Source organism: Dromaius novaehollandiae, chromosome 1 (assembly GCF_036370855.1).
Source record: "Dromaius novaehollandiae isolate bDroNov1 chromosome 1, bDroNov1.hap1, whole genome shotgun sequence".
Classification (NCBI taxonomy): domain Eukaryota; kingdom Metazoa; phylum Chordata; class Aves; order Casuariiformes; family Dromaiidae; genus Dromaius; species Dromaius novaehollandiae.
In genome coordinates this window covers 30,603,027-30,627,957 of record NC_088098.1, presented here as the reverse complement: position 1 = coordinate 30,627,957, position 24,931 = coordinate 30,603,027, and the positions used below count along the sequence as shown (strand labels likewise).

General features: G+C 38.1%; 1 protein-coding gene across 6 annotated transcripts in view; it reads right to left on the bottom strand.

The window, feature by feature from the left end:
* Window positions 1-24,931, bottom strand: part of ANO6 (anoctamin 6) — an 80,177-nt gene that overhangs the window by 49,837 nt on the left and 5,409 nt on the right. For 5 of the 6 annotated variants that reach the window (XM_064508127.1, XM_064508137.1, XM_064508147.1 and 2 more), the window contains exon 2: window positions 730-806. The exons of the other annotated variant lie outside the window; for it this stretch is intronic. In XM_064508127.1, the coding sequence (XP_064364197.1) occupies window positions 730-806 (77 nt within the window). The remainder of the gene's footprint in view (window positions 1-729; window positions 807-24,931) is intronic. 6 annotated transcript variants of the gene reach the window in all.

Genomic DNA, 24,931 nt, shown 5'->3' with positions numbered 1-24,931 from the left:
AATCGCTCCAAAAAGCAATGCTTGACACCGTTGAATCTGCTTCTTTAAGCTTTGTCCTCCTGTAAGACTGACCTGCTTATAGAGGTCATGTAACCTAACGTCATATCTACAAGTTCAATGTGTATTGGCATCCCAGTGACTTCTCACTTATTTCCCCAGAGTGATTCCTCCCCCCCACAAAAAAACTGCATACAAACTGACTTTCTTTCCCGCAAATACAGCGTAAAATAAAAGTGATCTTGTGAAGTATGCTACTCTGATATCTGTGCACACCTAAAGCCAACGAACTCACACATCAGCCAACTAATACTTGAGTGCGTGTGAATCGATAAGGTATGGGTGTTTATATGCAAGGTGTGTTCATATATTGTATCCTTACACACACACACACACACACACAAATCCTATACATGCATACACATACAAGCACATATATAGTGGAGGTGTATGTGTGTGTATCAGTTTCTATATGTTTGTAACGAATCTAGTGACCTGCCACTTTCAATCAAATTCAGTGTCTGTGTCAGCCTACATTTTCACATCTGAGTCCATGACTTCAAGTACCTTTAGGGACATGGAGACATAGCAGTCCAGACTTAATCATGTAAATGAACTGCACACACTGCAAATGCAATGAGAATGCTGTTCTTTTGGAGTAGCTACCTGTCGTTGCATACCCCTACTGGGAACAATTCTAGGAAGTCATAGTTAAAGTAAAGAAGTACCCACCCATTCTGGAGTATGAAGGTTTTGCTGATCTGGCACAGTTCCATAAGTGGGAATTATCACCTGGTTCAACTCCAAGACTAAAAATAAACATACAAAATTAAAACAGTTTAACATTTTGTGTGCTAAGGTTTTAAATTAATGGTTTGGGGATACACCATTTTATTGCACTCATTTAGTGTTTCAGAAAAAGCATGTTTGTGTGTCAGACTTTGGTTATAGTCAACAGGTGGCGAGAGAGCAAAGCATACATTTCACCAGGGTGACAACCTTGGAAATCGTACGGACAAAGCTACCGTGATTCAAAATGTCCCATCGTCAGTATGCGGTGCTTAGCATTTCAGAAAACTTCATCTGCAGTCTAGTGGCAATTAGTATTGGCTTTCAATGAATAAGGGCACCGGAACTGGCTCCACCTGCACAAATAACCCTGGTTCATGCTGACTGTACCTGTCAGGCAACAACAGTACCAGGAAATCCTACAGAAATCCTGGAATGGGTGTGATACAGACAGTGATGCTGTAACATTCACTACATAACAGGAATGATTTTCATGTAACCTAATATCATATCTAGAAGTTCAATGTGTATTGGCACCCCAGTGACTTCTCGCCCATTTCCCCAGAGTGATTCCCACTAAAAAAAAACCTACATGCAAACTGACTTTCTTTCCTGCAAACACAGCGTAAAATAAAAGTGATCTAGTGAAGTATACTACTCTGATACTACTACCTAGCATAGCTGTCTAACAGCTTGCTACATATTGGGAAAACTGGCCACCAGATCAAGCACTGCATAACATATAAATTCATCTGTATAGCCGCTTAACAAATCTTTTTGAGTCTTAAGAAAAGGACAGACAACATCCTGCAGCTGAAGACAAGTGGCTGAAGAGAGAAGGCTGCTTTCTGCCCATGCATGGCAGGTAGATGGACTCCATGTGTTATTTTTAGAGCCTTAAAATAAAAGGTGCTTTAGGCAAGTCTGCCCTGCATTAAGGAAAGGGTCATCGATATAAAGGATACCTGCATGTCAGTGCTGCCTGGAAAGGATAGCTCAACTTATCAAAAATACTCTTTAATCAAATAGATAGTACTCTTAGAAGGATAGTTAAATGCCTGTTATATACATTAGTAGGACCAACATCACTGATATGTCCAAAGATTTTTTTTGGCTTAAAAACTCCATTGATATGTGGCCAGATTCTAAAGAATCACAAAAAGGCCTTGTTTCATTGATGATGCTCACTTATGCCAGTTGAAGATCTGTCAAAACACTTGGAGATAGAGCACAACAGAATTTCTCTCTACAAATCAGCAGAATCTGCTCATGGTTTCTAACCTGCTAAATTCCCTGGTTTAAATACTATGTTATACAGTTTGGTAGGGACTTTGTTCCATATGTTGAGCTGTCAGTTTCCAGATCTCTATTGTGGTGATTTTGTATACTCCAGGGAAGAGGCAAAAGCAACTCCATGAATTTTTCCTTCAACATAGCTTCAGAAACATCTAAATCATAACCTACATGTTGCCCCAGATGGATAGTCAAAGTCAGCGAGATCTCGAAACATTGAAATCTTTAGAAACATTTGCCAGCATTCAAAAAAAAGAGCAGGAAAGCGTGGAGTAGTGCAGCAAACAAACATTACATGCTGAATCCATAATATGCAGACTCAGAAAGCATGGGTATATATCAGCAGCTACCACAAGATTGCCATATGTGAGATCATCATATTTTAATGGGCTCGATTCAGACAAGTGTGAGAAGGGCAAATATAAATCCCTGATGTCAGTGTAATGGGACTGACCCTTCACTCCCTAGGGCACTCTTTATTCTCTGTCTGGATACAGAACGCTCCTGAAAACCCACAGAGGAGGGAATGTTACTGCCCATATATAATGGGCAGCGTGAAGCTCCGAAATATAAACTTCTGCTCTGAAACTCTGCATGTCATTATAGGGAGCAAACAGATGTGGAGAGCAGAAGCTCCAGACAAGAAAACTTATGCCAGGCACTGAACTGAAGAACAAGAACCTTGCGTTAAAATGGCCTCTTCGTTAAGTAGTCACTATATGTAACTGCACAGCACTCAATAGCACTGCTTAGAAATCCCTTCCACCAGAACTGAAGAGAGGGAGAAAGCATGACATTCACAGTAGGAAGGATAACTCCTGTTCTCCCAAATCCTGATGATCTGAGGCTAGCCAGGAATACCCTCTGGAAAAAAGTATATAAATGAGTAGAATTTGCCTCTGCCTCAGTGTCTCTTGCCAGCATGTCTTCCCCATGGTATAAGCGTCATGAATATTTTATCATTTCACCAATATTTATCCTCTTAATGCCTTTTTACTTGAAATACTGCCTAATACAAACCCTGAACCTTTGTTACAATGAAAGGACTCATGCAAAAGGAACCTACCACTCTCACTTATTCTGGGACATGAGCCCAGAACTTCTCTTTTCAAATTAAATACATGCCTTGACACTACCTGAATGTGTACTTAGGTCAGATTTGCTCTAGTAGTGCTTTGCTAGGATAGCTATGCCAATTTGTGCAGTTGTGCTTTTAGCTGGAAGAGATCATTCCAATCTCGTGGAGAGATAGAAATGGTACCTGCAACAACTCAGCTCTGACAAAATAAGCTGCATCCACATAAGGCTTTTTTCTATCCCCAAATTCATCTTATTTATTTCTCCCACCTCCCCTCCAGCATTACAGTAAGACCAGTTTGAAACAGAGAAGGCAAGAAAGAAAATTGCAGCAAGAAAGTTTTGGGTTGGACATTAAAAACAACTCTCTAATAGCAAATCAGACTACGTGGAGAGGCTGTGAGGTCTTCAACACCAGTGTTTCTTCGGTATAGATTAAATAAACATGATGTAACAATCTATGCCAAGTTGAACCCAGCATGAACCTTAGAGGCATGGCCTAGATGAGCTTGAGGTCCTTTCCAGACCCAGTTTCCTCTGAGTGTAGGCCTGGCCACAGTGTTCTCACAGTTATGTCCAAAAAAGATCATTGCACTAAGACTTAATTTTAAAATAATATTTTTGCTCATCTATTTCTTGTTCAGAAGCATTATCAACCCTGTTAATGTTTGGGTCGGAGCACATCAAACGTAGATGCTTATGTTTTAATCATTAAGCCAAGTAAGCCAAAGAAAGTATAAGGGAGCAAAGAAATCTACTAGATTTGTGCTGGCATGTTCTGATTTTAATTCATTGACACATCAAGTTCTATCTTCAAGCAATCCTGGTAACATATGCTTTTGTCAGAACATTTGATCCAATTTCTTTGAATTGTAATTGTACATTTTAACTTCTTGCTTGGTGATAGCAGCTGTTTTTTTCCTAGTCCTTACAAAATGTACAAATGTTATATAAACTCTAAGTACTAAATCTGTGCATGCTACTTTACGAGGATATCTCAGTGGGATCTGAACCCCACCAGAAGCTAGAAGCATACTCTGGGAAATTAAGACTAGGTCCAGATTTTACATATCCCATGCTTCTTCTTTATAACGTGTGTACCACCCATACCTTGGGCCAGGCCAAGAGACTTGAATCTCGCTATTGATTCTACCAGTGGTTTGCTTTATAACCCTAGGAAAGGCTTAGTTTTCTCACAGGTTGGCCAACACTTCTGGCTAGATTGAGTAAAGCTCCTAAAATTCCTTGAGAGCCAATGTAAATTGTCTAGTCCTTGCATTAGTTAATCGATGTTGACTGTGAGCGGTTTTGGATGTTCAATGATCTTTCCATTGAATAATTCAATTTTATAGCCTTTCACGAATATTACGTAGTCACCTAGCAATTTCTACCTATTGCTATGGCAGAGGTGAGAGAAAATGACACAATGATAGACACAAAAGCTGCTCTCCCTTTGACAGGAGAATTAAACTTTTCCTTGGAGTTTGAATAATAAAATAATAGGAGCGACTGCCTAATGCACAGGCAACGGGGATGAAACAGTTTTTCTGAGACCGTCCAATTAAAAAGGCTCTGAGAATGGGGAAAAGGTCATTAAAAAAAAATGAAGAGAAAGATGCTGTCCAAAAAAACATTAATGAGAAGAAAACCACAAAGATATTGGATAAGCCGATATTTGAAAAGGCCACTGGGCTTGGCTCTATAAGCAAAGACATTGCCAAATATCCTTGAAGATGCCAAACTTATTGTGCCAAAGAAATCCTTGGCTATCATCAATTTTCCTCTAATGGAAATGATAAAGGGTGAAAAAGGGCAGCAGCATTCTTTAAGCTTGTAAATCACGTAAACAAGTCAAACTAACAGACAGAATTATTCTGAGAAACAAAAAAGGTTTTTACAACACCAAAGAGTACTTTGGTACTTCATATCCCTCAACAACCCTGTGAGCCATTGTAAGGGACAAGATCTCAGCCCTGGCAGTGAATAAGGTACCTTGTGAGTACTGTAATCATGAATGTAAAGCCAAGAAATGATGTCTAGAATCCCCCAGAATCCCTCAGGCATTGCTGCCTTGTTATAAATGTCATATCACCTCTCACTTTCCTATTTGTAAGTGAGTATTTTGTAAGTGAGAGTATCAACAGGCTGTTACAAAAGCTTTAAAAAGTATAAATCCTAAATCCTTTCCTTACAGGGAAAAAGCAAATTAATGGAACACTGTGCTCTCCTAAGCACAATACTGATGTGCCCAAGAATATCTGTTTAGCCTCTTGGTGGGATCTGCATGCTGCTTACAGTCTGTCCTCTGTATGCAGGAAAGTTTAGAGTGTGGTTACAAGAAACAAGTTGCTGCAAAGTAAGCTAGAATGCAGTGCTAGGGCACATCAGCTCATCTGCACTAACTGGATACATGCACAATGTTATCCCACAGCAAAGCCAAGCAGAGAGCGTACAAGAACAGGAAAACATGCATTTACCAAAGGGGAACAGAAAGCTACACTGAACAGATGATGTGCTTCAAACCCACACTCTAGCTTAGCTCACAGTAAAGCCTTCTTGTAGCCATGCCTTAGACAACGTTTAGTGTTTCACTGCATATAAAAATGTGAAAGTAAAAGTACTCAGTTAGACACAATTAGGTCTTTTAGGCCCAAATAGGTTGTGAAGAAAATTAATGTAATAATAAAATAATCCACTGACTGGAAAATATCTGGAAATATTTACATGTAATTCCTACCTGAACTGCCAGATTCCCCGAAATATTTATATGATAGTCCCTTCACCACATTAGAACAGGAAAAAACCTCATCAGGTAAAGTCTAATTGTCCTAGCAAAAATTAAATTCAAGGATCATATCAGGTTTTCCACCAAGAGATTCACACTACTGGGTGGAGTCAGGTTCTCCCTGTCTGCTGGGACAAAGAACAAGATCCAAAGGCTGTAGGCTTTGCCAGGGTACTGCTTACTAAGTAGAGCTGATCCTGCATTGTACAGCTCCTTAGGAAGTGGATAAACACTGTGGTAGTGTCTCCTCTCCTTGGCACTCAGCAGTCATGACAGCAGCAGACGGGTTTTATGGTACTATCACTTCTGTGTAGGCACCTGAGAGGCAAACGAGCAAAAAGCCCCACCTCCCACCTTCTGAGACCTACTGTCACAGAAGCCATACGAAGGGATGAAGTAAAATATTTGGATATGAACTGAGTCCTGAAAGGAATGAAAACTAATCTGAACCCCATCATCTAATCAAGTCAAATTATTCTGAGTACCATTAATAGGTGGGTAAGTCTGAAGAGCTGGGGTAGTCCCTGACAGCCAACCATGACTGGAAGCAAAGCCACTATCCTGAGAGAGGTCTTAAGTACGAGTTAGCCTTCTTAAGAAGTTCAGGCCTCTACCTCTTGCTCCAAAAATTCTCTCCTGACTTTTGGGGAGAGAAAAGGGTGACAGATTTATGATATCTTGTTTTAAATACCCTGGAAGATCAAAAAGGTGGAGAACTGACACTACACAGGAGCTTCTGTACTGAGGAAAGAGTTCGCTTTTCCAAATCTTTATGCTTACTCAGAAAGGTGAAGCTGTCATTATAAACATTGCAATGAGCTCTGTAGCTATGAACAAAGAAAAATGTGAATATATACTAGTTAGAGTAGAAAACAACTGCTTTCCTTCCTGTTCTTTTATTTATATCAGATTTTAATACATTTTTTCTAAATTAATCTAATAACTATTATTAAACTCTCAGAACTGATCGCAACCTATTTTAAGGGCTAATCTTCGCACAATTTATTTTAATTATTTCAATTAAGCGTAATAAATATTCAAGCCACACACTTGCTGAAATTTTAAGTGAAGTAAAACCACTGCACAAGTGAAATTTTTCTGCAAATAGAAACTGTTGAACTAATATACAGGTTTTTCATGGCCACAATCTCTCCAGCTATTGCAGAATATTTATTTATTGTAGTTTGTTCCATATGTTCATCTGAATGTATAGGAGTTCTTTCAGACCTAGAAACTAATTGGGAGTTGAAAAAGCAGGAATGTGTATTTTCCTTTTCAAATTTATGAATCAAACAAGGAGTGAGACAATGAGATCCATAGTTCTAAAACAGAATTAATCAAGGCAATTAACTTCTTCCATGTATTTCCCTTGTTAAATACATCAGCTTTAAACATAAAATATTCTTGATGGACTTGATTCTAACATATCAAGTCACACATAAAATAACCTCGTTAAATCACAAAAACAATTTTAACGAAAAAAAAATCAAATTCTCCTTAGCTAGGAAGATATTCAAATCTAATTTCTGTCTCCTCTCAGAGTAAACAAATAAGCACAAACAATGAAGAAAAGAATGGCTTAGGTTATCCTTTCAAAATGTAGGTGTGATCTTTCTACCATACTCCTTGCTAGGTATCAACACTATTATCAGGATCTTTTCCATTGTTAAGGCTCTGTCTGGGTTGAAGAGACTTTTGCAGACTAGTTGTTCTCTGGGCTACAGTCATTTCTCCATTCACACATAAGGCCAGCCATTACGATCACAGATTATATTTCACCTCATTCCACCAAAATACTATAAGCTTGCACTTAATAGCATCCATTCTTTTAAGTTTAGTTATTTTATTGAAGTGTGTTTAAATTATTTGCTCTATTTTGTATCTGTAGATCTTATTTGAAGAATACAAGCTACTGAAACCCATGTTCTTCACTTTGCGAAAAGTTATGTATTTAAAGTGAAATTGAATTACTTTTATAACAGACAATACTTTATGACCTATTACTTATAGTTAATAAAAGATCTATATAGCTACCTTCAGTGTGAAAGTCTCGTTCTCTTCTTAGGGTCCCCTAAAGTCTTACAGTACATGAGAAAACAGATGACTACTAGCAATGCCAAAATGGCTTTTCGAGCTGTCAATAAATTATGTTCTTTGTGCAGTCAGACAGAGCAGATCTGCAGGTATTCTCAAACCCAAACCTAATCTATGCCACATAATAAGAAAAGCATTGATTTTAATTTCAGACATACAAGCTTACCCAATATGAAGCTATACAAACACTACTGAATCACAAAGGAAGCGAAATGGCTGTCTTGGAAGATGATTCTTTTTGTTTGAAAGACTGTTCTTTCCGTTAAGTTATCTTTTCTTACAGCTGTGCAAACAAAGTATTGGGAACATGTGCTATGGCATTCAAAACTAAATACTCTTTCATGACTAACCCTAAACAGAAGGAACGTTCAGTTGGTAATCTAATATAAAGAATATTGCTAATCTAACACCCCATTTCCTGAAGCAGCTAGCTCAGTGTCAAGGTAGCTCTCAAGAAAAAGAATAAGCAATTAGGAGACAATTATAAAATAACAAGTTAGACTTAGTGGAAATTATTCCATTGATAGTGCTATCTAAACACTTAAGAGGCATCGGGTTAGAAGATTTACAGGCTCAGTAACCAAACAGTCACACGGTACTTATGTGTCCAGAGCTCAAATAGACAAAAGATCACTTTCCACTGAAAGTGGGACACTTGCCCAAAACCTATGGCAAAAATCCTAATAATTTCAGAGAGACCTGTTATTGCCCAAACTTCAGTTTAGAAAGCAGGTACCGGGCTAACATCTTTTTAGTTAAAATTCTGTGGATTGAGAGGAATCCACCAAAACGCAAATGCTGGCTCCTGGTCTTCACTGGTGTAACGCACACCAGAACCTAACTGCCTGCATATGTTCTGCTCTCATTGGTACAGAAAACATCAGTTGACTGCATATCAGTGCAGAAATTCAGCTGCTAATTAGACTATTCTAAAAGCTTTTTACGAGGCTAAACAATTTACCCACCTTCATCTGAAATGACTGTCAGTAAGAATTATGTCAGCTTTCATCTATCAACAGGCCATATGCAGAAAAAAACGTGTTTTTAGAATGTGTTGACTAACACACCTAGCCTACTATAATTTTAAACAACATTTTTTAACTTTCTGTTTGTATACTGAATGTATACATGCAAATAGCTACCTTTGTCAGAGTATGAAATACCCTGAATATGGAATATTCAGAAAATGGAATAAATATTCCAAAAATGGAATAAACTGACAAACTCAAAAGGCTTCAGATTGATCCCGGCCCATATTCCAACCCAAGATTAATGCCTGAAAAGATGATCGTTCACTTTTTTCCACATATATCTTCTTATAATCTATTAAGTAATTTAAATATATTAAAATGATATAACAAATGGTCCTCTTCAAATTTTTGATCTGAGGGCTGCTTCATTTTAATTATATACAGAATCAGGTAGAAAACTGCTGTAGTGTTGACTATCAAATGAGTCTTTCTCAAGGTTAATTCAAACTATGTGAGTGTTACATACTGAAAAAAAAAAATCTTTATTTCTTTCATTTTCTACAGTGGTGCAAACATTGTCATTCATGCTGTCCAAATAAATCGTAAGTTCTTTCAGTTTCTAGAGCTGAGAAAAACAGTTACCTCAATCCCTTTAAGAACATAGGACAGCAGGGATCAGCAGGGTCACTGAGCCCAGCACCTGCTTACAGACAACTCTGATCTTTAGTTTTGATAGCGGGTTCAGAAAAAAAAACCAACTTTACTTAAAATAATTCATTTAAGGTTGAAAAAGTGACCAGGAAGAGCAGGTTGATGTTTTTTCTCTTGTAATGAATAAAATCCAGGTGGCAGAGAATGAGACACACTAATTCTAAAAACCCAAAGGACCTTAGGACAGATTTGCAGAAAGTATTAGGCATGTAAAGTTACAGATAAATTCCTGCTGAGGTATTCAAAAGTGTCCAAGCACACTGACAGTTTTTAAGAAAAATTATATCAAACACCTACCAAACACAGCATATGGTCCTTAGTGACAAGAACTAATCTCTCAATTTCATTAACTACAGTTAATATTTCTCTTGTTTATTAAATCATTTTTAATGAAAAATATGTTTTATACATGCACTTTCTTCTTATGTATACAGCGTATTTAATGTTGAATTTTGAATGTTGGTTTTCTCTGTGGTTAACTGTATTCCAGTTACCAACCAAATGTATCTTAAAACAAACTCAGAGTGAATAGTTATTATCTGGTAAATAAGAAATAATCATTCAATGAGAAATTTAAAATCCGAGTAAATGTACACTGAACTACATACCTGCTTAAATGAACGTGTGTCTACAGGATTAAAGAAAGGAGGTAGACACATAAAACAAGATTTGTGAGTAATCAAAACATTCAGGCCCAAAACAACAATCCAAAACCATGGGTGTGCAGCTGCTGGTTAACGGGAGCCTCCCTAATTAACTGTACTGCAGTGCAGGCATTGCCCCGTGAGTCACCAGGGTCCGGGCTGGGTGTAGCCCACACTGCGCCCTCTCGGTCTGCAACATCATTATCAACCAGAATGCAATTTTACTGGCTTAGTTGCTATACCAATCAACAAGAAAAATCTCTCTCTTTTGGAAAAATCCTAAATATAAATTCAAAACAAGATTAAAACTGGATACAGCTTGCCTACTTGTTATGGCCTGATGGAAAATGAGGTAAATTAAATTACTAACTTTAATCATTCCACTTTGATTGATACTGCTCTACATTGCAGAATCTGGTTTTCAGGGATCTTTTAAAAAAGAGAAAATCATAGCCAAATGTGTCAACAGACCAGTAAGATTCCAAATTCAAAATCATACACATAAAGATACTTCTGTCTCAAGACTGCCTGTCGCTACTGATGCTTATTTTAAAGGAGACAAAGGAAGGGACTGGGTCCTGGTCTTCCCATTCCAGAAATGGTTCTTACTACTCGAAAGGTAAAAGGTGCACAGCAATAGCACTTAATCTATCACAGGAGATGCTGATGGATTTTAAAGCAAAGGATATCACGTTTCACTATAAAGCCCAGATTATTATTCTTTTTCTTCAGGACCCTGTCTCCTTTTGTGCACAAGATGGGTCTGCTCTGAGTCCAGGTTTGGTCAAGGAAGAGAATTTGTCCATCTAGACCCTCACCTTGTTTTTCCAAGAAGATGGAGAGGATACAGTGACTGTAGAAAGACTGAAAGGGAAAAGGATTGTCAAAGGTTGTCAAAGAATTTGAGAACAGCCTTGGAGAAATGGCCCCTGCCCGAGCTTCTGCAGATAACTCACTGTGATGCTTGATCAAGCTACTTGAAAAAGTTTGCCTAGCTTGCCATGGCAAAGTTTTCACGCTAACTCCCCAGGGGGTTACAACTGGAAAACTCAGCACTTTTACAGTGGGGTAATAGTCACTAAGTTAGCTGGAGAAGTATGGAGCAGTACTTCGAACAATAAGATATGGAAATGCTCTTATTTCAGAAAAATTACTCCCAAAGTATTTGTGATTAGTGAGCACTTTGACAACTTTTTACGAAACACAGAGTGTTTATCAGCCATAAAAGCAGGATGGTGTTAATACTTGACTGTATGGAGGTTTTTGAAAATTAATTCATTTCTGGTGGACCTGCAGTAGATGTGTGGTATTGCTGCTGGTAGTACTGGGGCTCTGTGTTCAGCACTTGGACTTTGCAGATCCCATTCAGAGGTGTTTTACAGTCTTATGACTTGAGTAGCCTGCAGGCTTATCACAGGAGTCTAGATTCCTGAAACTTCAGCTCTTCCTAAAGAGGGAAGCTGGGCAACTCGACACTCACATCCCTTTTGGATATAGCATTCACATATGGTAAGAGTGTAAAAGAAACACAGAGGAAATTAATAAAAATGTATACTGTGCAAGGTTTGGTTAATCTGAGTTAAACAAGGCTTGGAGCCAAGCTCTTAATGAAGAAGATAAAAAGAAATCTTCAGTTACTACCAGTTTACTGAATGAGGCAATGGACTTGGAGGAAAAAAAGAACAGTATAATTCTGTAATTAAAACCTAACATCATGCATGCGAACAAATGGGAGGAAAATTGAAGTTGCCTGGGCAGCGTTAATTCTGACATTGCCCAACTTCTAAGTGCTTGACTTCGCAACCTTAATGTTAACATTTTTTAGATGTAATATATAATTATCCACAGCCAATTAGGGATGCTATGACTCCTGTTGGTAACTGGTAATATTTACATTTAAATACGGAGGAAGATTACTGCTGGCTATATGGTATTATTTAATTATGCAGTCAGTTTAGAAGTGAAATTATATCTGAAGTACTGGAGAGATTCCCTTGAGCAGAAGTGATGGAACAATTATTACCGCAATTTGGCATAAGAAAACTTTGCTGAAAGTATAGAATTTCACCTAATCAGACAATTTGATTAGTGCTGCATATGTAGGAGCACTCTGAACTGCTGAGAAGTAATTTTAAAGTGTATTGTAAGAAAAGTAATCTTAATAACTATGGACACTTTTCCTTAGCAACTTGCATATCAAATTGATTAAGCTTTAAAAATCCATACAGAATAACCTAATTAGTGGAAATTCAGTATTGTGATGGAAAACTGGTGCATGTTTTAGCTTGTTGTAATCACTATCAATAAAAGTTCTGGATGCTGTTAACAATTCAATTCATGACACCCAGCAACTATGGCTAAGTGAGTTTTGACAGCTTCATGCTAAACAGCTGTGGCTTTGAAGACACCGAGGGATCTAAATTACTTTCTGTGGAAAGAGGCATCAACAAGAAGGATGTACCTGCGCACAGAGCTTTCTAGTAATGTTAATGTGGGCAGCCTGATAGGAAAATCAGATTAAGTTCTTGCTGCCTGGCATTGAAAAGTCCATGGTATAGCAAAAGAAAAATAAACATATGCATATTAAAATAGCAACTCAAGAAACCTATATGCAAACAAATTCAGAAAATTGGAAGGGCAAAGTCCAGAGTGATCACAAACATCTTCCCCAGACTTTGAGAACCTGGAGGCTGAGGAAGCATCACAACAGTCATTATAGTCCTTTTACAAGGCAAGGACAGAAAAATGCAGTGGATTCCTTTGAAATGAAAAAGCCACATTGAAGATCCTGGTTGTCTCACTTCAGTCACTGGTAAGGAGCCAACAGCTTTAGGTGACATCTGAATGCATAGATCAGACATTGCACCTCTACAGCACCAAGACTCGAGCTCAGGCAGGGCTGAGAACACTACAAGCTTTCCAAGCTAATGTCACCTTCAGGCTGCATCTTTGGCTGCAATCATGTGCGAACTGGCTGGTGAGCCTGATTAGTACTTTCTCCTATCTAGCAGATGTAAGAAGGAAATTCACCACTTGCCTGTGATCATTTAGCTGCAGGTCTTAGCACCAGCTCCTGGCTTTTGCTCCTGGATAGCCTGCCTCTTCTCAAACCTCACCTTTATGTTATAAAGGAGCCTTTGGCCTACAGCCTGCCTTCTGTCCATGTTCTTGCTCTGCCTTTTGGCTATAAGGCTGTTTACTAGTTTTGTACGAGGTCAGTGCTTAATCACAGAGCCAAAGGATAAAAAGGGCACATAAGAACAGAAGAATGTTCTTATGGGTCATCTCAGTGGTCCATCTAGCCAGTCCCCCGTCCCCAAGAGCAAATGGTGCCCTGGGTCAAAATAACCATCCATGTTCCAACTGTCAGATGAGGGCAAGAAGACAGTGAAACATTCACAGTATATGCTCAGAGAGGAGCAGTATTATTGTATTTTAAATCATTTGATGGCTTTTTAATCCCTGAATTTCTCTCAACACCTCTGAACCTGCAACTTCTTACACTTTCTGGCAGTGGGAAGAGCAAGGACCAGTAAGTTTTGCTTTCCTTCCATTCCATAAGGTAGGGCTGGCACAGTAGAAATATAACCTTCTCAAATGTAATGGGCACACATATTGCCACTCACTCCAAGGCATTTGCCAGAGATACCTGAGGAACAGCATCAACAGTGCTGCATATCGGATAGTGAGTGCTTTGTGAGTGCTTTGAATAAAACCAATGGCCAAGACAGCTTAGAGATAAATGCTACATTCATTTGCTGCTGTTTGCAATGATGTTAATAACATGTTGAATATCTAGATATTATGTCACCTAAAGATTTATACTTATAAATAACACATAGAGTAGGATCATTCCCTGGGTAATGTCATACTTCAGATTTCAGCATAGCGATCTGCCACTCTTGTGAATAGGTCGTTCAGAGCTGGAACAGTGGAGGCAGCTTTAGACCCAATAAAGTTAGTATATGACGGTGTGGCATGAAGCGCCATTTGTAGACTTCTCTAACAACTGGTGCACCTTCCTAGAATATTAGCCATCCCAGAGTGAGAAAGATCAAGGTAGGAACTCGTATGGAAAGAATTCAGGTGAATTTAAAAGCACAAGTCTCCATTTGATTGGCAGATACCATACAAATATGGACAATATGTATTTTGATAGCTCATTTCAGGAGGAAAGCAGTCAGGAGTACATAGTAATGATGCTGATAAAAAATGACTGGCTTTGAATCTTAGATACTATCCAGCTACAACAAAACCAAACAACAGGAATAATAGAGAGAAAAAAAGCCAAACAGAAATCCTCTTGTTTTCCTACTATCTCAGCTAAACCACAGCATAATTCTGTAAAATTAAAAAAAGCCCCACAAAAGAGGAAATGCAAGCTTTGCTTTGGAATGCATGGAAAGACATTTTACTTCGGTATCTAAAAGTTCTCTTACACTATTTTACAATGTTATGAACATATTAAATAGCAGTAACATAGAAATAACCATAGGGCTTATGTGGGGCTTGCTCATTTCATTCAACGTTATGGAGATTTTCATAAAACTGGAACTAGTGCTGAGGGGCCCAGCCATAGCCTTCTTCACAAAATCAGTTCTACTGGGATTCTAATCCATTTCCTTAAAACTGTGGAAGTGAGAGGATATAAAAAATCACAGCTTTCACCTGAAAAAAAGCAAAGCAGCCTCTATAGAGTTGTTTTTCATTTAAGTTTAGATAAGATAGTACATCTCATTGTGGCAGTAGGCAAAAAGCAAGCATGACAGGCTGTTAGGAGGCTAGTCATAATCCCTTGACATGGGCTATGCTGACTTTTATTTTATTTTTAAGAGGAGATCACAGTGGTTTTACTGCAGATTCTCTTTTTGTGTGTGTGTTGAGGGGAACAAAAATGACCATCTGAAATGTGTGAATCCATCTCATAGACTCTCTAAGGCAAGAAGGTACCAACAAGATCATCCAGTCTGACCTCTACAGTACAAGCCAGAGGATTTCACCTCCTACCTCTTGTGTCAACTCCAGCTACTTCTGTCTGAAGGAGAACAAACTTCTTAGTTCCAAAGATGTCAATGAATTAGAGTGACAGAAGAGCAAGAAGATCTCTTGAAACAGAGAGCAAATTAGGATCCAGTAAGTCCATCAAGGAAATCTTCTGTTTATACGTTATCCTAAGTACATAATTAACAAACAAAGAGCTTGACCTATGGATATACTCATTCATAAATCACAGAAAAATTACATAAGCTTTGAAACTGACACTGCAAGCAAATTTATGCAAGCAGAAGAATTCAAAGACAAATTAATATCCATTCATTCTATGCTGGTTTTTTTAGGCCTAACTGTATTTATAAAGCAGAACTCATAGTGACATTATATTTATACCTCTAAGTTTACAATGCAAATTCCATTTTGGAGGGATTTAGCATTCAGCCATTCTACCAGGTTATTAGTTTTCTTGGAAGTCCTTAGAGTAACAGGTTGATGGAGATGTTGCATCATACAAATGAATCTCACAGAAATTCTGTTACAGCAGTGAAAACAATAGATTCTGCTCTGTCTTTGCACTCCAGAAGTATCTGCCTAACTCCTACCCAGCAACATGGAAGGCAGAATGGAGGAGAAAGAGGAGAAGAGGGCTTGAGGAGGGAGTAGAGTACCTGGAGAACAACCACTGTTAATCTTTGCCTCAGGAAGAGATGATGACTCATAACAGACACCAAAAAGAGACAGCAAGTAGGTGACCATGTTAGTTGTATCAGCCACTCTTTAATGCAATCAGGTATCGAGGAGACTTATAGAGGTCGCTGTTGGGCAGAGAGCCTCTGCTGGCCTTAACTCTGAGCTATGCCTGCAAGGCATGAACTAGCGCTTAATGAAAAACAAAAGTATCACAGACTTGAGGAACACTTGAGGAGGGAATGCTAAATTCCAAGCCACACTTTCACAACTGAAAAGCTAATGTTTATGCTTCGAATGAATAATGCACTAACTTCAACAGCAATGTACATTCTAAAAAGCAGGAATATAAATTTGAGATTGAAACTTTTAGCTGAGATTTGCCTTGTTTGACTCTTCTTACTGTCCTATATCAAGGTGACATGTTAGAGGATCTGTATCCACAGATACAGAAGAAAATGCATTTAGAAATGTGCTGCCACTTTCATTTCCTTCATATTATGAAATGAAGCGAACAGATGTTCAGTTAAAAAAAAGGTGGAAAATTCTCCTCATACACTTTCAGAGACAAAGAGAAAAAGGGCAAGGCTGATTCCACAGCCACACATATAATTCAGCATTTCAAATTCTTTGAAAGTAAACTTTGCTCATTAGACTGCCAGCAATTTTTTTAATATCAAATACATATTTTCTCACTTTTGTAGACTTTAGTTCCCTATATTAGCACAGTTAGAATTAGAAAGCTGCTTGATCATGTATAAGAAAGGTTTTTTGAATCTGACTTATCATCAAGCCATCATTTATGGCCTGTATTCCACACAGACAAAACCTTAGAAATTCTAAGCACTTGCCATATCAGTCCCCTGTTGGACTTAGCACAGACGGGATATGTTCAAGATTTCAATGAATGTAATATTTCAACGGTCACCTTCCCTCTAGTCACAGACTTTGGTTTAATTCATTTATCTGGAAAGTGGAGCAGTCCCTGAAACATGAAATCATGGAATGACTCTCCTCTCTTGCTGTTTGCTGCAGGTTGACACATTGCCTGTGCAGTCCGGACACTAAAAGTGCCTTATGTCACTTCTGAGTGACTTCTGTTTTGCATGAGCCTACTCAGCTCCTAAGGAGTCAAACTCAGCACTCCAAAGGCCAAGAGAATCATTGACTCCAAGGCGACAGAATAAAAAGGTGAAGGAAATTGCAAAGGGGATGAAAAAGAACTGAAGACTCTTCCCGAAAGGCAAGGGCATTGCTCTGCAGTTTATTTTTGCATGCATAAGAAAAATCCTGTTGAGTCAAATGATCACTGGGTTTGTTTAGTGAACTCTACACAGTGAAACAAACAGAAACCCCCTTGATACACACATTTGGTCTTATCTTAGAGTATAGGATAAACATCTACTTCCAAAATATTTAATTAAACTCCCTTCTGCTCAGAGGAAACAGACAGAAAGATCAGGATCTACCAACTACTGCTGATAAATGGACTACTGTTATTTAGACAGACATTCATCCTTCCATCATGAATAGCTTACACTTTTGAAGATAAACCACTGAAAAAAACCCCACTCTGAACAGCAATATGCAATCCCTGCGGGCTGAGACTGCAACATTTACACACTTAAATAACTTCATGAATGCTGACAGTTCCACTTAACTCAGAGGGATTGTTCCCATGTCTGTGTAACAGGCCTGCCGTCTGTCCCCGCGCAGCCGGGTGCACACAGATTAACAGCAGCCTCCTGCTTCTGTCTAGTTGGTCAAATCTTTTAGCTCAAAAGTTTATGCTGATTTGTGAAGACAAGAGGAGCAAACTGGAGGTAATCCTGTAAACATCAGAATCCCTATCATGAGCTGAGAAGAGTAAGTGAAATCTTGGCAAGGTAACAGCTATTAGAGGCACTAAATTACTTAGGTCAAATATCATAAGATGTCATTCTTTCTTTGTGTTTCCTTCCCCTGACAAATTTCAGATGGATTGTTAGTGATATCTGACCTAACCCAGTGCATATTAAACCATAATATTGCTGATGTTTTAAAGGTGAAAAGGACAGAAACAAGAAACAGCATAAGCTGTTCATTGCACTTGTGTGCAAGCACTCCACCTTCCCTGTCTAGACCAAAGGGGTACCCAGAACCTGGCCTAATAAACAGGCATATTTCCAAACACTGATTTGCTGAAAGAGTGACCTACACTTAAGCGGGGACAGCATAATTAACTCTCCAGTCAAGAGTATGATAAGCTGTTTTTTTCACCTGCTCCAGAGCTAAAGTACATCATTCCACAAATAAACCTAGACTTCTGCCAGCCCAAGTATCTTCTGGAATGTGAAGGGGTTTTCTTTGCTGCTTAAAATAATGTTGGTTGGTTTTTTTGTTTTTTTTTTTACCTCAGAGCAACTAACCCAAACCAGCTGTTCTTATGCAGGAAATAAAAGGAAGGCAAGGTACTTCTGCTTTTGCCATGATCAATCCCAAGCATATTGGCAAAATTACTGCCCTATTACATGGAAACCTAGTGTGCCTTGCCTTCAGTATGTTTTACCGGAGGACAGCCAGTGCAGTAGTTGCCCGGAGTTATAAACACAGCTTTTTTAGCAGCAAAGATGAGCCCATGGTGTTCATCACCAATGTCAAGCCTCCGGACAGCTGTGGAATCTTTTCATGGGGATTTGAAATGATCAACCAAATTGTAATGGCAAATGGATGTTTGGTTAGACTTTAATGCCCGTGGATCAATGAACTATCCAATTTTGTAGTTTGAAATATGTTCATAAAATTATGCCCATTGCTCTTAAATTTACATGTCTCAAAGGAGATATAGTTGAATTTCTGTAATGAGTTTCTTTGAATGTTTGCTTTAAAGTATTTCCTACACTCAACTGTTATGCCACGTGTATACAGGAAGGTCCCCAAAAGATATTTTTAATTACTTTGACTATGAAAGTATTAATTTTGAAGTCTGAACCTATAGATATTTATGAGCTACTTGTGTGTGTATGTGCATACACTCCTGTCTGTACATGTTCCCAGCGCTGGACCTAAGGAAACTGTGCACTTTTGTTTCCTAACCAGGAAATATTTTGTAGTTTTAGCAATTAAAAGACTCCTCAGATTTTCCTTCCACTGGCTACAGCATGCAAGATAAACAACTGCTACATAAAACCTTCTTCTTCTTCTGTGAATGAGAGGTCTAAAAGATAGTTCTGCTTTGCTGGCAAACACCAATAACCTTAAAAAACACATGGAATTCCACTTGGCTGGACTGCATTGTCCTTGAAACTTTTTCTCTTCTCATTTTATTAGCAGTAAGGCACTTGTAAAAAAAAGAAAAAACAAAAAAAGCCCCCAAATACAGCATTAACTCATTTAGCTTTCAAGTCACATCGATTTCTTCACTTTTTATCTTGAATACTACATTACATGTCTTAGCCTTACCACATAATAAAGGGGTATTTGCTGAGCTGATTGTCTTAAGCACAGCCACCATTTTATAAACTGTCCTTATGTGCATATTCCTGCTTGTCTTTTATAGACAGCAGAATAATTAAATGAATTTAATTATTTTTCCCAGAATTTATCTGTATACACTGAGATGATGAAAGATTTAATAAAGATATTACCTTCATTAGGGACAAGTTCTTCATCCTCTACTATGAATAGCATTTACAAAAATAATCCTATTCCCACTCTAGTCAATGGGACTACTCACAAGGGTAGTGTGCACTGTTTGACCTGATCTTTGTTCATTATTGCCTTTAAAAACTCCATTAGTCAACTTAAGAAGCAACATACAGAGAGAATAAATAATTTTAGCAATATTACACACAAGACAGTAGAACTCTCTGGCAATGTTAGAGCCCTCTGGATCACCATCTCAGTCTTGTTTTGTTAAATGTTATTATCTCTAACTGCACTGCTAAACCTAGAGCAGTGGAAATTTTTTGCAAATAATTTATGGTAGTCTATCTTTTCTGCTGGCTAAATTACCTACAGACACAATGTGATTTTTACTATATATTAAAAATATGCATAAAAATGCCTCAGATCAATTATTTCAATTCACTACACATACACTACCTTATTCCCATGCTGCATCTTATTTTCCTGATGAACTGACTTGGAAGACTCATTATTCTAGTGCTTATAAATTCCTGACCAGATAAATAGGTGAACAGTTACATTGGTCAGTTTGACTACTATGAATATTTTCAATTCTTTTCTTTTTATTTCTTTTTTTTTTTAAGTGTGTACCCAGGTCTGAACGGATTTTTCCATATCCTTACTTACAACTACCTCTTTCCATCTCTTCAGCACTCCTTATTTTAGCAGACTCTTCAGTCAAGACCCTGCTCTGTGCTATAAGAGTCTTTACTCTGCTTCAAGTTCTATTCTTCAGTGCAAACTTCAGACTCCCTGTGATGAGAGCAATAAACCCCGGCATCTCTAGCAAAAATTTTATAATGGGCTCTTGTATTTGTATTTTCCACCCTGATCCAGATGACATTTCCTGTATTTGTCCCACAAAGAACCCATAATCTCTTTTCACCCACTGAAAAGTCACCAAATACATCCCCTTCTCCTGTCCAAAATTCATTAGCTCTGGCACCACCACAGCACAGGAGACTCAGTGCCTCTTAAGAGAAGTGCTCCGTCTTTGCACTCTTTTCACTCCTCCTTCTCTTCTCTACCCAGTGAAGATTTCCTCTTCTGGCAGAAATTTCCCAAAGCAGGGAACTGTTTGTGGGTCCCTGCTGCAGCAGTGAGGGCAAGCACTGCGATCTTCGTGTAGACACCCTGATGGTCATATGCATTTCCAAAAGATCCACACAAGCCACAAGTCCACAGGACAGAAACGCTCCATAAACACCCAAGTTATCAGACATTCAACCTACGGTGTCTGCTGCAGCAACCATTTTCAAACAGCCATTGGACAGAAAAGAGGTGGTGACCGTTTGCTACAAGATTGGAGTAGTAGTTCATTCAGATGACCGTACTATAGGCAGTCTTGTATGCAAATATTTAACGTCCCATGGTAAATCACAGCTAAAAAATGCTGAATAACCTGACTAACCAGATTAATGGGATAGGGGAAATCTCTCCACAAGAAACTGAAAGGAACAGAAATTGTAAAAGAAAAAGAAAGCCTGCTATTGGTGGCAGTTACTACAAAACTTTGATTTTCAGTAATGTCAGATGAGTACTGCCGATTAGTGGTTTAGCTGAAAAGTATTTAATGTAAATGCTAAATTGAAGGGCTCAATCTTATTCAGCCTTTATACAATATTTTGAAACTAACCTGCAATTTCTACCACATGAGGCATAAAATCAATTAAAGAAGAATGTTTATGCTCCAGCAGACTTGTAACTGCACTGCTTAAAGCTCAGTCGATTTGTGTTTTAATAAATTTTTCTTAATTTTCCAATCTGGATCTGGTATTAATTAAAGATATTTAAATGCAGTCTCTCCCCAAAACCATTTGGTCTTGCTGGTTCTTCCTGATAACAGGGTCTATGCTGGTCTGAATCTTACCCTTTTACAAACACAGCATACACATTTTATTAATATGGCTATTTCCATTAACAAAACCAACTAGACTCTGCCTATTTCATATTCAGTAATATTATGTCCTTCAACAGTTCATTTGCTACATAGGAAACGGACCATCTATACTGATAAGGTCTGGAACTGAAAGCCTTATGAAGAGGAAGCTGTCCTGATGTATACGCAGCATATGAATGGGAAAAAGGGATGGTGCTGCCATTTGATGATATTACACAATAGAAGAATATGTACCAGGCTGCCTGACACTACTGAAACAGTGAGCTCTCTCTTTCCCCTGCCGTTTGCCACCCAGCAGTCCATCCCTGATAAACCAGCCACTGCTTTAGGAGAGTTATCTTCTCACAGGCAGTTTTAAATCATGTACATATGAGCAAGAGGCCTGAGCACACCTCTTGACCGCTTTGGGGAAGGTATCTGACATGTACAGAATGAGGCTGGGGAGTAATTCTGAATCCTGCAGAAGAGCGGGGACTGCTCAAAGATGAAATCTGGCCATCTGGAGCTGAAGGGGAGTTTTTCTAATTAGTTCTAGTGGTGCTTCGGATCTCATTCCTGAAGTCTGTGCAGGAAATCATGCTTACTGTTCTTATCACCAAATGTGTAGAGCTTGGGACAGGTGAAAACAACAATTACAGATAAGTCTGCTGAAACAAGCAAAAGGATATTTTGGATGGTCATATAATTCCCCGGGAAGCAACCAATATACTCATCCTGTCATGAAGCATAAACACACAAATGTGGGATGCTTGAGTACATGATGAAGGGTACAGAAGACAAAAGATTCTATGCTCAAATGTTTGCTTTATTATTTTTGACTAATTTATCACAAAAAATCTATTGTTTGATGGCATTTAGTATGACTGCCAGTCTTCATTTCCCACAGAAAACCACAGCAATAAGAACTTCAAGAGTATTGTGTAGTTCTTTACAGTTCTGTATTCCTACCATGCTGCCACTAATACACCTCAACGAATAATAAGGCCAAAATGCTACGAACACTTAAGTTGCCACTGTAAGGTGGTTGTGGGGTGAATTCTTCTTTGGTAGCTAAGGCAACTTATGCTGGCTTGACATGTTTCTGACATTACAGCCTAAGGCTTTCATTCAAACTTTCCGATTCATCAAACCTGAACTCTTAGCACAAAAAGCTAACAGCGTACTTATGGGTTTTCATGTCAGCCAATTCAGGAGACGAACAAACACCCTGTCCAGTGGGAAAACTGTTCTATCTACATTCACAGGGAGGCCTGGACTTGAATCAAAAACCTACTAAAGGTTACAAGTGCTGTTAGGCACATACCTTGGTGAAATGCTTTTTTGTTTATATTAAAAATACAAAACAAATATCTGTTTAATAATATATCTATTGTATAGACCAATACTTCATATTTGTTAGAAAGGATAATGCCAGAGACGTACACTAAAGCAGTAATGACAGCCCAGTAAAAGAAAGTTGGCTTTTCCTATTCATTAAGTTACAGAGTTCAGCACTTGCTTAATATTTCTGTCCCCACCTTTTTCTTCTGAATACAAGAACAATAAACAACCCGAGACTCAGATGCCATTCTTCAATGCTTCTCCTTGACATTTACACTGTATTAAATGCATTGTCTTGTTAAATATACACCTGCAGTGGCTCTATATGTTTAACACCTGCAACACCTTTCTCAAAGTGCCTCTCATATCAAGCACATTTAGTTTCATTACCTTTACCCAATGCTATAAAAATGAACAATCCTTTTCTGACCCACCCCAGTTAATCCCAAGCTCAGGCTAATGTTTATTTGACTTTTTAGTGGTGTACAGAATGTACCATCTCAAACTACAAAACAAACAATAAAAGAAAAAAAATCCAGCTTTCTTTATAAGAGAAAAGCTGGAAGACAGCTTTAGTCTATTACAAAGACTAATTTAGGAAAGGTAATTGTTCTCGTACAGAATCACCCTTCTGTTCTTTTTTTAGTGTGGCAGAAAACATCAGCTTTAGTATCAGTTCCCCCTTGGGACTTGCCATGTGTCCAGTGGCAAACTAGACCTTAATGCCATAGCATGTGACTCATCATTTTCTAGGAAACAACAAGTACCAAGAAATACTAAGACAAGGTGATTTAAATGATAACAACTCAGATGAACATGCTTATAATAACAAGTCTTATTCATAAAACACATTTAAATATTTTTAAAAGGTCCATTAATGTTTTATCAGACTCTTACTGTTGAGAATGACGTACTCTCATCACTTGCTCTTTAATGGTTACTATAGTTTATAAAACTGGCTTAATTTAATAGAACAGCATCTGTCATTTCCTATTAATGAACACTTTCTTGAGCCAACATCCCCCTTTTGACTGGGCCCAAAAGAGTGTTTCAGTTCTGTGGACAGACTAGCTTATAATTAATCTTGAAAATTTGATGAGTTAGTTTCTTTCAAAATGTTATATTCATAGAATACTCCCTGCAATACATATAGTAAAATCTCACTTCTGCCATCTTCTTTCCCATATATATGCATATATATACAAACAAAAATACCAAAAATCATGTAAGTTACATCTGAGCAAATATTTTGTAAACCTGTCTGAGAGTACTAAAATAGATAAGATTGTGGTTTCCACATATGCCTACTGTTTGGGACTGACTTCTGATTTTTGGACCTCAGAATTGTATGAACAACAAAAAAAATTTGTTAAGAGCTAGCATTACCAAAAAGTTAAGAGTTGTATTTTTCATTATTTTTAGATTAATGATTCTCTACGGCAAGCAAGAAGTTTCCATGATCTCTTATGCTATGGAAGAATTAAAGCCTATTACAATAAACCTAGCCCATTTACTTGTTCTGCACGTGTTTTCAAGGCACGTGGTCTCTATTACCACCATAAGGTAAACATATGAGGAAAGTGAGATTGTTGTTGCCCTTGACAATAAAAATACTTTCAAGGCTTTAAAAACATCCAGACTGCTTTTTGAATTCTCTCTAAGAATTATGGGACCCACTGACTGGCACAAACTCTGTTAAGGCATTCACAGATCAGCCCTTTCATGTCTCTGGTCTCCTGAAATTCAAGCTCTCTACCTCAAATTTGATATACTGCATAAGTTGCAAATCAACTAATAGTAGTGCATTAACATTTTTTGTGACTTTTTGATAGTGACTTTTTGATGGCATTACTTTCAATAACTGTGACACTATGGAACTACTAGCCAGGAGTCCTGTACCGTTTAACGCAAGCCTGATTGTTTCCTACATACCAATTTTAGATAAATTTTCTTTTTCTGAAAATGATAATGCTTGAAAAGTAATTTAATAATCTAGCATGTTTAG